This window comes from Mugil cephalus, chromosome 3, assembly GCF_022458985.1.
Source record: "Mugil cephalus isolate CIBA_MC_2020 chromosome 3, CIBA_Mcephalus_1.1, whole genome shotgun sequence".
Classification (NCBI taxonomy): Eukaryota; Metazoa; Chordata; class Actinopteri; order Mugiliformes; family Mugilidae; genus Mugil; species Mugil cephalus.
This window is the reverse complement of record NC_061772.1, coordinates 20,714,635-20,729,834: the sequence shown is the minus strand read 5'-3', so window position 1 is coordinate 20,729,834 and position 15,200 is coordinate 20,714,635. Positions and strand designations below refer to the sequence as shown.

The following is a 15,200-nucleotide window of genomic DNA, read 5'->3' as shown; positions in this document are numbered from 1 at the left end:
ATTTCCGGGAGCGCGTCAACGCTGCTACGATAAAATCTGACAAGGCGCAGCGACGTGCCCACAAGCTCTGAAAGAATGAATCTTTTTGATCGATCAAATCAATCTGGACTTTAAAGATCTGACATCAATTCATAAATTGCTCCTTAGATTTTTATTTTTTTTTGTAAAATACACACACTTATATTTTGCTCAGCACCAACCACAGCGGCTGTACTTGTGCATCCTTGGGAGACACAGGAGGACACCTGCGTGTCACGGTGTTATTGTTGATTATTGTTGAGTGCTGGCTGCTGTCCTTGTAGGCATGGGCACCGCTTATTGCTGTCAAACTGAATTGCCTTCGGGACAAATAAAGCTTAATTGAATTGAATAATCTTGCGAGACCACGCAACCAGATTAGTCTGCATGTGTGTGTGTGTGCGAGATCGGAAATCAGCTGCTTTCCTAACGAAGCAAAATAGTTTAAGAAGTAAAACATCCTTAAAATGATATTTAATCAAAATCGAAAACTGAATCCATTTATTAAACCAGGAGTAATACTTCATGGAGAGATAAATAATTTGACTGGGTATGAGTCTGCTCTCTGGCCCCTATCGGTTTATTTCTAATTAGTTGCCAGATTCCCTGATCAATCCAGTTAAGTACAAGTAGATTGCACACTAAGGCAATTCAAAGTATCTCTAAAGATTTCCTGAATCAATTCTAACTCCCGATTTCACATCAATTCTGTGTTTAAGTTTTGAAATGACTTTGCTTAGTTATGAAAGAGATTTACACAAAATGAATGTCACTGGTTTCTGGAATTTGTCGTGTTTCTACAAATGTTTTACCTCCAGTTCTAACAACCGGCCTTGGCTTTGCTTCTGTGCAGCTCTTTTCTGTCGTCACACCCCAAAAAAGAAGCCCAGCCACACATTAGACTTGCATTGGCCGGCGGTGCTCTGAGAAGTTGTGGCTTCTGACGTGCTTTGAATCTCCCTCACACGCGTGGACGAATCTAGTTATGCGCCAGGCTAGTTATGCGAAACCAGACTTTAGACGGGAGGGAGAGATTTCTAATGAGAGGATGCAGGGAAATGGGGCTTATTCTGAAATTCAACCCAAGAATTTTATGAATCAGTGTCAAGTATTTTAACTTGAGACTTAAAAAATAAATAAATAAATAAATAAAAAAAAATGCTCTAATTAGGATAATACAGTAGGACTGAGATGTCCAGGAGGTCGTTTGTCCCCACAGCCATCAGACTGCCTAACGCTACTGTTTAAATGCTTAAATGCTAACTTGTAAAATTGTAAATGGGTCCACTGTACATAGTTTTACATGTTAATATATGTTAATGCATGTTAATTCAGACTTATACATATTTCCAGTCCTCCTCCTCCTCTTGCACTGCTGATTTTGTTGGTGTGTTAGGTTGATGTCTGTGGATGGACAAGCTGCTGGACACTCAAATTCTCCCCAGGAGATGAATAAAGTATTTTTCTATTCTATTCTTCTACTCAATTTGTTTAAAAAAAAAAAGGGGACTTGGACTCGTCATTTTTTATCGCTGTTTTTTCTTATTAACATTAGCCTGATTACATTTCAGAGCCACGCTAACTAGCAGCTACACTCAAAGACGAAAAGTATCTAAAGAAAATCTCACATCTGAATGTGTGGTTTATCTGGTGGAATAAAGTGCACTCAGCTGTGCACATAGTACGCTGAACTCCTTCCTCATCTACATAATATTAACATATAACATGTCCTAATTTATGGCTTGGCGCATTTAAAATCTGCATTGCAAAACAGGACGACGATAAAAAAAAAAAAAACTAGCCAAATTGGTTGGGCTTCGTCATGGAGACGATGCCCAACGCGTTGTTGCCGTAGTTACAGACAAACAGCGCGTGAGATTAAATTAAAGACAGTGTTGAAACAGATGAATCGATTTGTGAAATTGTTTCAGGATTGAATGTCTCCCCCCCACCCCCCACCCCCACACCCCAAAGCTCTGCAAATAATTTCACCATCAGAAGCACGGGGTGAAATTTCAAACGAAAATGTACATTCAGCCGCCTTCACCTTCAAAGGTGTGCTGATCCACGACCAGCAGGCTGTGGACCTCCACCTCTTCACCGAAGGAGGTCTCGTGGGGAGAGGTGCTGCTGGGGAAGAGCTTGCTGGAGCTCACGCTGCTGGAGAGAGCCTGAAAAGGACAGGGGGGGGTTTTATGAGACGCGGAGATGGAGGCAGAAGTAACGCGGGGCATGAAACTATCGGCATCTTCATTTGCGCGTGAGCTGTGAGCGGCGCAGTCGGCGCCATCTGCAGCAGCAGATGCGCGGCATTTAAAATCAGGTAAACATCATCCTGGTCATCACGTGTGAGAGGCTCCGCAGCAGTAAACACAAACACAAATAAAAGCACACACACACACACACACGTGCCCTTGGGGAAGTTACAGAGCCGAGCTAAGGGGCTACAACGCACGCTGCCGCTGTAAAATTGTAAAGGACTTTTTTGATTAGCTCTCAAAGTGAGCTTCGCTTTTAATCGGTGCTACAATTCCTCCTTGGCAGCTTAAACCTCGATTTCTGGCTCAGTCCTCGGCAAATCAAACAAATGATGATTACGTTAAATGCAGTTTAACTTTTACAGAAGCTAAATTTAGCTTGAGTAAGTGAAAAAACTGTAACACACTAAAAAAAAAATGTCCCGTTTCCTTTAATAGCGCTCACATTGTGCCACATACATGCCTCTAAAGGTCTGTGTGTGTTTTGGTCATTGAATTTTCCATTCAGAAAAGAATATTAAAAAACAAAAAATGAGCAGTTATTTGATTTGCATTTTAAAATTCAAAAATTAAAATGGAAATTCAAGGCATTTTGCCTTCATCAAGGTGGAGAAGGGATGAACAAAACTTTAATAACTGGTGGATTTTCATTTTCTGCTTCTAAAAACAAAAAAATAAAATCGTCAGGAGACAGAAACTAAATTTATTTATTTATTTTTTTCATATTTTGAAACCAGAAGTTTCCTGTTTTCAAAGTAAGAGCATGTATGAGGACGTGTTTATGGTAAGAGCACCTAAATATATAACTTCTATGTGATTTCCCTACACAGGCTAAAATGTCTCTGGAACTTTACTATGGCTTGATTTTTGACATGATGTGTAAACAAGGCTTGTCATCTGATTATCAGAGGAACGTTAGCTAGTAGCTAACCCCTGATTATATGTAGTTATTTTTAGCTTTCACCTAAAATATGCAGCTTAGTTTTCCTGCAGTCATGTCCTCTTCCCTGAGACAAACTCTTTTATTGTTTCGAAAAACAACGTACTGATCCATGTCCATCAAACTTCTGTTACACAGCTCCGTCTTCATACGGGCTCTTAATTTGAAAACTTCAACTTCCGGTCGCACAATATGTAAAAACAGGACCTTTTTTTTTGTTTCTTTCTTCTAACGATTTTATTTTTAGAGAGGGAAAATGAAAAACTTTTTTTTTTATCCATTCTCGATTTTAATTTGTGAATTTTAAAACAAAAATCATTTCATGTTTTTTAATGTCTATTTCTGAACGCAAAATCCAATGACCAAAACATGCACGGACCACTAAAGTAGAGCTGAACTGAAAAACTGAGATCTGAGGCTGAACTTTGACAATGGTTACACGTAAATTATATTTCTGAGCAGGTTACAGCTCAGTTATGCTAAAATCATGATTAAAGAGATAAACTTCAAGATTTAAATCCTACTTTGCAATATATTGCTCGTGTAGACTTGCTGGGCGACAAAAAGCACAGGACATATTTTTTCTAGACAAGTCTCCTGTCTCGCGTTGTAAATAATGTCCTTAGTCAGCATGTCTGGCTCGATACGAGCACAAAAATAGAGAAGCCCTGGGGTGGTTATTATCCGAGCACAGCCCCGGAGCTCTGGTACCTGAGTGCTTGCACTGGGCCGCACGGCAGATGTGGTGCCGCTCACATCCTGCATCTCCACCCTGCTGGACAGAACCCCGAAACACTGGGAAACCTCCTGGTAACAAATCCGCCTGACGTGATGCGAGATGAAAGGAGAGAGAGATGAGAGGGTTGAGAAAGAGCAAAGGGAAGACGCTGGTAAACAGGAGTAAGCTGAACAAAAGGCACCTCGGGGAGATTTTTGTTTTCTGACTCGATAACACCAACAGTCCACCTATTAATAACTTATTTAACAACGCAGAGTCACGGCTTTCACATGAAAGTTTGAATGTAACAAACACACACACAAAAAAATACTGAGCAAGATGTGAAATAAAACTAACAGGAGAACGTAGCTGGAGTGTGAGCAAATTCAAACATGGAGAACTAGCAGCACATTTGTTCAGATAATGGATTGGAAGTGTTGGGTGTTTGAGTTAGAGACTGACCTGGGAGACTCGTAAAGAGGAACGGTGCGAATGTGAAGTTTCTGAATCTCATCAATGGTACCGATAGTCAGAGTGCTGTTGTTGGCCAGAGCCAGACTGTGTTGGAAAATGAATAAAAATAAAAAAAAAACACAAGAAGCAGCATTAGTAACAGGCAAAAAAAAAGAAATACGCCCACTTCCTGGAAATCAGAACAGTGTAAATGTCTGCATTTCTGGAATCAAAAGAGAACTGGGTGGAGCGTCTGAGCTCCAGGATCAAAACAAATCGTTTGTGCTTGTGGTTATGAACTCGTCAGAGAAGAAAGAAAGTGATAAAAGCTGAAAAATAAAGAGAGAAAGTTTTGCCGCCGACCTGTCGGGGTAACCCTCGGAGTTGAGTGGGCACATGTAATTGACCTCCTTGAGGTTGACGTTGGAGAACACCAGCTTGTGGTTGGAGGAGTAGATGACGGTGGGCCGGTCGGAGCAGGCGAAGACGTTGGACGTGGACAGAGACCTGAAGGTCCTCAGCACCGTGGGCTGGGTGCCCAGGGTGACCTTCTTACGCTCGCTTAGGGCGCCTGGGAGAAAGAAAGAAAGAAGATTGAATCGCAGGATTAACTCCAGCTCAAAGGGCGGATGTACCGACCGTTCTGAGTCTTTTCTATAGCGCTTTTAGCCAACAGTGTTAGTAAGACCTTGAGACGCGTAAAGAAATGTTTACTGTCAACTTTTTCCATTTGTAAACAACCATATAGTTACAGTAACGTGCATATATTCTGGCTACACTCACTGATCTTAGAAAATTATTAGCACATTTCTAATCATTCTAATTTTATGGTTGTGCTCCTCATACAGATTATTATTTTATTACTTTCAACACTGCCAGGATACGTTACTTGATTATAGTCACATTCCCGCACACACGATTACAATTTAACCGTTGACTTGACTTAAGGGGAATTAATCTGCAGCTACTGTATTTTGGCAATTAATTAATTTCCAACAAATTTCAAGCACAAATTAAAAACATTCTCATCCTGCTCCAGGTTCCACAGCGGCTCACTTGAGCGAAAAACACTGAATCCTAACAAGCTGTTGTGGATAGCAGGCTAGTACGGAAGATCCATCACCACTGGTGTGTGTGTGTGTGTGTGTGTGGGGGGGGGTGTGTGTGTAAACAGCTTTGAGTATCATTAAAGGAGAAAAACGCCAAATAAGAAAATGTCAGTTGAATTTAATACATCATCATCATCATTTAATCTCATCACTTGTTGTTTGGACGTTATATTAGATGAGACCAGCTTAGACATCTTCAGTGTTAATCTAGAAACGTTGAGTGGAAAGGATGGACAGTCATTATATTCTCCAACGATAATACAAACACTGATAAAACTGCTCAAACATGTTGCCTCATGAGTTTGTGTTTATGCATCTATTTAAACACCTAAAAGTCGGCTTGAGTTTGAATAGAAAGTCATTCGGCTTCATATTGAAGTAAACTGCACAGCCGTGCTCTTAACTGACTTTTTTCCGACCGACGTGACTTCAGCCGTTATCTCGACCTGAATGTATAATTTCAGTCGTGTCCTGGCGCTTGGAGATTACACACTTCATACAGAAAGCTTTTCGTAACAAGCTGGAAGTGTGGAGTTTGAAAGAGCGTTTTCGGAAGGCAGGCAGCCTCTAACAAAAGACACTACTGACCCACAGAAAGTGCAGGATCAAACACTTATGGAGCCTGACACATACTTGGACCTATTTTATTGGATACATATAACAGCCTCTGGTGCTTCCGTTTAGACCAGCTACACAGAGAAAAGAAAAGAGTTACTGGTGGAAACTTCAGCTGCATTTCTGCAGGCGACCTTAGAAAAAACAAAAGTTACCAAACAACGCGCATGATTTTTTAAGTGCTAATGCAAATATAATGTTACCACTAATGAACCTGCTTAGAATAAGACAGACACCTGACAGGTGAACACGGTGCAGAATTTCTTCCCAGCCGTCAAATTTAATAAAATCTGCAACAGATAGCTGGTCTGCGAACCCTCCGTCGGGAACCGATTATCCTCTGGCAACGATCTGCCCGGCCAATAATTTATGTTGGACGGACTTTACGTGGCGATGGAAGGAAAGGTAAAAGCCATGCAGTCATACACGTGTTTGAACACCGTGGTGCTGAAAATGGTTTAGAACAAATTGTCTTGGCGGAGTTTTTTTTTTTTTTTTTTTCCTGTGCATCGTTTGACACTCGCCCCAAAATAAACTCATTATTAAACTCATATTCTGATAAGAATTCAGCCGTGAATTGGCCGTGCCGGGGAAGCATTTCACACCGTTGCCAGAAACACACCTGAAATCAATGATTATATTTTTTTAAATGCAAGAATATTTAATATTGTTTCTGCTGCCCTGGATTGGCAAAAAATAACCTGTTATTGCAAGTTTGAGTCTCTTAAAAAAATGGTAGTTGACCACCATGTTATATAATGTACTTCAAACGACTGAAATAGTAATAAAAAATAAAAAAAAAAAACAACAAAAAATGACTACCTACCTATCAGAAATAAAACGGTGATGGAGAAATTACCTACCTACTATATGTGTTCTGTATTAAACTTGGCCTCGTGCTATTGATAAATATACATTATTACTATAATTTTGCATTCAATATTAAGGGAAATAAAAAAAAAAATGTATATAACAATTTCTAATCAACCAAAGATTTTGCAACCCCCTCTGCAGTGCCTCCCCCTAAGGGGTCGCAGACCTGTGTTTTAATGTAAAACATATAAGGCTATCAAAGGTTTCACCACTTTTATAAACAAATATGATCCTGACAGCAAGGTTGGTCCGATAAACGACGCCATAGTCCACTAACGATGTCTGCAGTCACAACAATCCCACCATCCGTGGTGATGTTTCACCGTAGACATTGTCATAATATAATTGGGACCACACCCATCGAGCATTCATGCAATTCTCCAGTAAGTCTGACTTTTAAAGACATGGCCTGGAGGCCCTCGTCAGCCGGAACAGCCCGGGAGGCTTTCATCTGACAGGTGTAGTGACGGACGCGAGGAGGACCTACCTGTCTGCAGGTCCAGACCGAAGTAAAAGAGCGCTCCGTCCCCCAGGGCACACAACAGGTAGTAGCTGCCTTCAAAGGTGGTCATTAGGATTGAGCGAGGGATGATCTCTGAGGACACACACACACACAGATAGATAGGCGATTTATTTCTGCCGCCCTCTGGAGTCAATGGTCCCCGCAGCAAACTGACGAATGTCGCAGGAAAAAAATCAATCATATCCACACTGGATGCAGAGAGAATGGTTATATTTTTTTTTTTAAACAGTAATTAATGAAAAGGAAATAAGTTTAATGTCTGCTTTTAATGCGTTTCTGTTTCCCCAAATGTTGGTTTCTCAGGCTGCAGGCCAATTACATCAGAACAACTTTGGCTCGGATTAAGTGCTTCTTGGCAGGTGCTCTGAAAAATGGCTGCATGTTTCCATGGAAATGTGGACGGTTTCTTTTTGGGCAAGCGTGGGAAAATATTAAAGATCAGACATAGAGGGACACAGAGGAAAAGCGAATAAACAATAACAACATAGCTTAGGGACGAATGTTTAACGTAAACATCCTCAGCTTCCAGTGATTGAGGTAATAATGTCACTTTAAGCAGCATATTTGATTTTTAATTAAAGTTTTCCTGTTTAGAGTGTTGAATGTTTACAGCCAGGTTGTCATTTTCAGGGGACTGAGCCGGTGAGAAAACGGTTGCGCAAAGTGTGAAGCGGCTGTCACTCAAACGCAACTGTAAAATGAAGTGTGACACTGGGGAAGAGAGTGTAGACATATTCTTCCTGATGAAACACTTTAATTGGAGAGTCAGAGTCCTGTCTGTGCCAGTTCACCGTGTTACGAAACTTTGTCTCCAGCACCTGCTGACTTTTTCATGAGTTAAACTAAAAAAAAATAAAATAAATAAATAAATAAATAGTCAAGAGCTGTCATACAGAAACGTTCCCAGTTTAAATACTTCCCGGGAGTCTGAACGTACTTGGGATAGGAGCATAGTTAATGTTCTCCAAGTACATAATGACACGAGGCACTTGGAGTGAGGTGCCACTTACATCACATATTAATGAAACTGGAGACAAGCTGTTTTACTGGAGCAATTACAACACTACAGACTTAGAGACTCATGCATTAAATCAACTACATTAAATCAACTTCAAACGAAGCAAAATCCAGCTGAACGGTAAAATACTGCGGCTAATTCAGTAAAACAGAGGGTCAGCCACAGCTGGTTGTTTAACTAGGAGGTATGTGTAAGATTATTTATTGGCCAGGAGAGATTATGGGTTTTTATTTGGAACATTTCGTGGGTGGTGGGAGCAGGTGATTAATGGTTCCCCAATGGTTCCCCAATAAGGTCCAGAAACTCTCCAGACACAAAGTCTGACTGAGGGGTAAGTCACACGTTCGGAGAAAGGTTCTCTAATTTTACACAGATCGTCAGGTCTGTCTTCTGTTGCTAAAATACCTCACGAACGCTGCCGTCCTCAAAAGAGTGTCCTTTGTCCCTTTTGGGAACAGCCGGTAAACTGCTGAGTCCTGAAGAACTCGCCGTTCGTTCTGCGTTGACCTTTGCATTTCTGGAGTGGTTTCAAGTTTACACCACCCACAGGTGTCCCAAATAAAACCTTAAACTCGCCACTAATCGTTTAGGATTAAAGAAGCCAGTGTGTAATAACAGCCAGTGTGCTAAGCTGTTCGTGTTACACATGAGATATTCCACATTTAAACTCATCTTTTCCACCTTCAGAGCAGAAGCGATCATCGTTATCGGTTCACTGGATTACAGACGGTGGAAATGATTTGATCTATTAATGTGAACAAAAATATTTTATATCTTATTTCCCAGTAACATTTCTCCTTTTCCTTTCTCTCACCTCCACCCAGCATTTCCTTGTGCAGGGTTGTGAAACAGGGCAGATTGAGCACGCGGGCCGAGATGTCCGTCCAGAGTCCGACGGCGCAGAGCGGTGACTCACCACCGGCGTCCCCCAGAGGTGTGATGTCCAGACAGGCCACCTCGTGCTCCATCTCTGTGGTGCTGATTAAAGCGTAGAGGGCGTGAGAAAAACACCGGCAAGCTGTCCTGCCCGAGCGGCGCGTACGACAAACCCTGACACTCACAGCTGACCAAATTAGCAAACAGGATAATTGTGCTTTTGCCACAGCAGACGCTCTAATTGAATTGTACATTTTTTTTTCTTTCTCGTGTGAGATGCAAATTGAGAAATGTCCCACGGTCACTGGGTGAGTGGAGCTGCGAGTTCACACTATTTAAAGTCGTCAGACGAGCATTCACTTCCTACGAATGTGTGGTGGGATCCGAATCAGGGCAAAAGAACAGTCTGAACTTTTTTGATGATTTCACATCAAGACTCGATCAGATTTTCCTTTTTTCGTGTTCTGTTGCAAATTTACTTCCTTGATAACTTTGAAAGAGAGTGCGAGGACACCATTTACTTAATTTAAATGTCCTGATAGACATGTACTGATAGAATAAACTTGGCCTTAAGCTCCGACTATAGTTCAACAGCCCCTGATAAAATGATTATCTGAGTCCAAGACATATTGAATGCAAAAGAACTATGAGGAAAAACCGATAGCTGATAACCTCATCTACTGCAGGAGTTTAGACATCAGCTGCCGCACAGAAAAGCGTTTCAGCCTTGTGCTCACCTTTAATCCGGCTGTAACTATCTAGTACTTGGCGCACATGACGCAAACTCCCAGGGCTGCAAACACAATATGTCTGCAGCCCTGGCAGCCACTTTTATTGACAGTAGTTGTTATACTGAGAAATGTACACAACAACACTGCAGATCAGGAAATAAAAAAATAAAATAGAGGTCAAATAATTCAGGATATGAATGACGAATGTGAGTCAGAGGCAAAGTTGTTCAAAAGAGATGGAGAACAATATCTTGGATCAAGAGTTTTTTTTTCTACCAAAACTTAACTAATTGGTTTTTAACATCTATGTAGCTTCAAACAAATGAAGACATGAGGTTAGACATTATTATTATTTTTTTTTTACTCCTAAACTTGCGAGCTCAATCAGTTTGTAGACGTCTCAATAACAAATGAACTAAGAGACGTGCTAAGCTTTAAAGCATAGGTCTTCAACAGGGGGTCCGTGACCCCTGGGGGGTCCGTGGAGGTTCTGCAGGGGGTCGCAAAACCTTTGACTATTTTAGTAAAGGGGTAAATGAAGTCAGAACACATCAGAGCCGCCCTACTGCTGCAACATGAAATATAAAAATGAATATTTGAACCTGTGTATTATTTGAATAACTTAACACCGAATGCAAAATGATAATAATAATGTATATTTATAAATAGCACTGGGCTTCGTTTAATATAGAACGCACATAGTAGGTAGGGGGTCCTAGACCCTGCTTTAAAGGAATATGTAGCTAAAGGCAGTAGTCGTTCAGTTTTACACTAAGACTGGAAATGGAAGTAAATTCACCAAATAGCAAAATACAGCTTATGGGTTTAATCAGGACAAAGTTTGTCCCGGTGTTCAGTCTTTATGCTGAACTAAGCTACACGATTCTCTTCTACACATTTAAGCTATAAATTAAACAAATAAATAGTAACAGTATTAAATCAAGCAGTTCAGACATCAGGAATACGATGCTCCGGGCAATTATATCTCACACATTTCAAGACAAAGACAATAACACAAAAAATATGTATTTGACTGAGTATCTGTGTCCTACCTGATCTGTTTGAGTTCCCCAGCGAGGATCTGCAGGTAGTAGAGCGCCCGTCCAACAGCGAGCACCACCTGGGTGTGGTTGCAGGCAGCCACGCTGATGTTCCTGCCCTGTGGCTCCTTCCATTCACTCACCAAGGCTTTGCTGTCCTGCAGCACCAGGCGCACAGAGCCTGATGTGATCTGTAGGAGCACACACCATAGTTTATTTATTTTTTTTTTCTCAAAAGACTGACAGCATTTCAGGTGAGTGACACAAGCTGATGGAGGAGCTGGAAGCTAGAAGATATTTCAGAGGATTTTATAGTTTGCGTGCGGTTTCTGTGCCAGGATTTCTAAAGCAGAAGATGCGATTAATCCTTCTACAAGATTTGTGTTTTCGAAATTTAAAATGCGACTTTTGATTAATACACTCCAATGGCTTAACATGGTAGGCATTAGATTCGGAGATAACGCTTGAAAAAAAAATGAGGAGACTTGCAGCAACACGGATGGAGCCGATACATATGTTCACCAGTAAATTAAAGTGGGAGGACAAAATGAAGGCTGCACGTTTTGCTCACTAGAGAATATAACCATTTAATAGGAGCAAAAATGACACGAAATATGGCTCCATAAAAAGAGAGAATAAAGGATAAATGTCCAGCATTTGTCTGATCCCTGAAATCACATTAACGAGACATCAAAATAAAATGTTTTCAAGAGCTCGTACTATCGTTACAAAAGTTTATTTGATTGCATTTGAATTGCACATCGCAGAGAGACTTGTGAATCGCTGGCAAAAGCCCCCGAGGTTATGGGGAAACACAAATTCAATATTGAAAATGTAATAATGAAAAGGGCAGAGCGGTAGAGCACTGGAGAGGCAAGACAAGACAAAGGAAAGAAAAAGAGCTGAAAGAGGCCTCATTAACAGGCTGCAGCAGGTACAAACAACAATCATACTATAAATGGAGGTGTTGCACTGGTGGGGAGCACAGGATAATATGGAGGTGTAATGAGATGTGAAACTAGCACATATTCAATATAGGATCCTAATGGAGTCCTTGATAGCAGGTATGAAGATCATATTGCCCACTTTCTACAGTTTATGTTTGCAGCGTGTTGCAAGTCGGAGCGTATTTAAGCAGGCAAAAATACTTCAACTTTGACCTTAGTTTTGTGTGTGTAAGATCTTGCTGAACGCCCACACAACTCATTATGCAGCCACGCCAGTGGTTCTGTACATACAGCACATTCAATAAGTATTCAGATCCCCTCCACTTTTTTTTTGTTTTGTTATGTTGCAGATACAGAACTTTTGAGTTTGAGGCATAGACTGTATATAAATATGGACTGCGTGTCCCCACTTCCTTGCATTGGCCAGCGTATCCAGAAATCTGAGACTTGAACATCCGTCAACATTTTATTAAGTTTTTAAAATGACTGAAACATTATTGAAAAAAAAAAATAATAATTTAGTGTTTCAGTTTGGCTTAAGTCCCATCCACTAGGGAGGAGAAGGTGGATCTTATGACCCAAACTGCAGCCAGTCACCAGGGGGAGCTCTACTTGCCTTGGCTTCACTTTGGAGGAGCTGTTCCATATTATACTGTCCATGGATCAAGGTGACAACATGTCATGCAAATAAAATGTCTGCGGAGGTGACATCAATCGTAAGTGTAACTGTTAGCATCGAGAAGCCCAAGAAGGCTAACAGTTAGCAAGCTAATGAGTGGTAGGTCAATGTAGAAAATGCAAAGACAGAACAGAAATGTGAAATCAGATTTTGAGAAACTTTCCAGCGATAAGCCTGTGAAAACCACAAGAGTTGTTCATGAGGAGTGTAATTGTTTGAAGGTGGGATTAAGAACAGCTGTGCTTCAAGCTGACATAAACATGCTAAAATGATAAAAAAATAAACTTGTAATAGGCCATTTTAGCAAGCACGATGTTTACAATGGAGTGGTTTGAAATGCTAGTGGACTTTTTCAATTTTTACCTAGTTACAGTTCATCCTGTGGCAATTTCGAGGGTCCTCAACAGTTTTCATGACTTATTTTTATTTCTCTTAAATACCCAAAGTTGGGCAAATACAAAACTAACCAGACACAAAAACAACATCCCCAAAATAAACTACACATAGTTAAATATTGACTTGGCACTGGTGCCTTCAGATGTGAACTTGTGGTTGTGGCATGGGAAGTTATGCGCACAAAATATTTAGTGCAAGTCATGAGAACACAGCTGCTTGGCTAATATTGGCAAATACTGGACGGCAAACATGACCCCATTGGAAGAGGTGTATGCAGATGTGCATGTTGGCATCACAATCATCTCTCTGAAGTTGTGTTTATGGCCAAATGCTCAGTTTGGTCTCGCATTCAGAAGGGTTTTAGCATTGCCTTGGTCTCTGATTCCCCCCAAGAGGAATATCTGGTCATTTCTAGACGCTCTGCACTGTTAACCGGCTGCTTCGTTAGATTGTTGTTTGGTTTTTTTTTTTGGCAATTTTGTGCTGAGGAAGTTTGTCTGGAGCTAAGCTTGTTTACTGGAACTGGCTGCCTACAGTTTTTATTGCGGGGTTAATTAGAACTGCAAAGCTCAAGCAGTATATGCAGGAGAATGGAGCAAAATAATGAGATATAACAAGGATGAAAGCTGCAAAGGGAGGCATTTTTCTAACCAAGTTTAGCACTATGAGCAAGGCTTTTATTCTACGTGGAGTCATTTGATTCACAGAAGAAACATATTGCCACAATTTCTAATGTGACAAGAGCGCATCTAAAAAGGATATTTAAATTGGACAGTGCCACTGAAAAAGTTTGTTGTCTTGTCGTTTTTTTATCAGCGTCCACCCCTGAAGGACAAAGTGGAATAAATATCTACAGCTAGCAGCTCGCGGACAGTTGTGTAATGCAAATCCTCATTCAGTTTAAACTCACCAGTCGAGAGGAATGACAGATTTTTTTTTTACTTTTTAAAATTCAAGCAGAATTAACACAACCTAAACAACAACCTACAACCTAAAGATTTATGGATGTGGGAGGACGTGTCTAACATTTGGCAGGATTCCTGGCAGGTTTGATCCTCATTTCAAAAGAGGCAGGCTGAAACAATCCGTATCTAAATGTAGCGCAACATTAATTGCCTGATGTAAAATACATCAAGTCCTCTTAAGCTCTTCACATTCGAGACTGCCCCTTTCAATCATGCATGATTCAGCTCCAGCAGAGTATATCTTGCTAAATGGAGAAAGGCCACAGTTGAATAATTACTTTCTATAATTAATTTTTAAATTTGTTGAATTAGAGAATATTCCTGCTTTGACTTTTACTGCAAGTCAGCAAATTCTGCGAGAGAGGGCACGGACATAAAATGTGTGTCGACTAATCAAAGCTATCAGAATATGAGTCTGGTAACGTGCCATTGGAAATTCATTAGGGGTGGGATTCAACTGAAGTACCTCCACATGTGAAAGGATGGTCCTGGAACCAATCGGAGGCATTTTGTTGTAAAATAATTCAACTCCACAGCTCTCAGGTGACGTGGATGACTATCTCACTGTTATGCTTTTGCTTCCCCAAGCCAGACCAACTAACATTATGACCACTTTCCTAATATTGTGTAGGTGTTCAATGTGCCTCCAAAACATTTGAGATCCACCAAGAGAATGGACATGGGTCTTCTGAGGGTGTCCTGTGGTGTCTGGAAACAGGATGTTGTTAGTGGGGACCTATGGGTTGAGGGGAGGGGCTTGTTCCAGTGGATCAGTTTGGGATCTAGTGAATTTTTATTTTTAGTTGTTCCTAAGCTGTTTTTGTGTGAGTGTCTGTGTCAGGCTGCATCGTGCTGAGTGTCATTGCTATGGTGGTGTGATGTCTAGGTGGGTGGTTCATATCAAAGTAACATCCAAATGAATGCTAGATCTAAAAGTTTCCCATCTGAACATTGAATTATCACAGTGTGCTATTTAATTCTCCTGTCAGTGGTTCTAATGTTGTGGCTGATCGGTTTAGAGCACAGCTGTGCATGTACGCG

The 15,200-nt window shown here is 40.8% G+C and overlaps 1 protein-coding gene across 1 annotated transcript in view; it reads right to left on the bottom strand.

Annotated features, from left to right (window-relative positions):
- The window catches only part of ddb1 (damage-specific DNA binding protein 1), a 50,518-nt gene that overhangs the window by 16,613 nt on the left and 18,705 nt on the right, over positions 1–15,200 (bottom strand). Inside the window, exons 13-19 of the mRNA XM_047580333.1 lie at positions 11,185–11,363; positions 9,340–9,503; positions 7,472–7,579; positions 4,751–4,958; positions 4,397–4,492; positions 3,928–4,039; positions 2,066–2,189 (exon numbers count right to left, since the gene is read on the bottom strand). Of these exons, the coding sequence (XP_047436289.1) occupies positions 2,066–2,189; positions 3,928–4,039; positions 4,397–4,492; positions 4,751–4,958; positions 7,472–7,579; positions 9,340–9,503; positions 11,185–11,363 (991 nt within the window). The remainder of the gene's footprint in view (positions 1–2,065; positions 2,190–3,927; positions 4,040–4,396; positions 4,493–4,750; positions 4,959–7,471; positions 7,580–9,339; positions 9,504–11,184; positions 11,364–15,200) is intronic.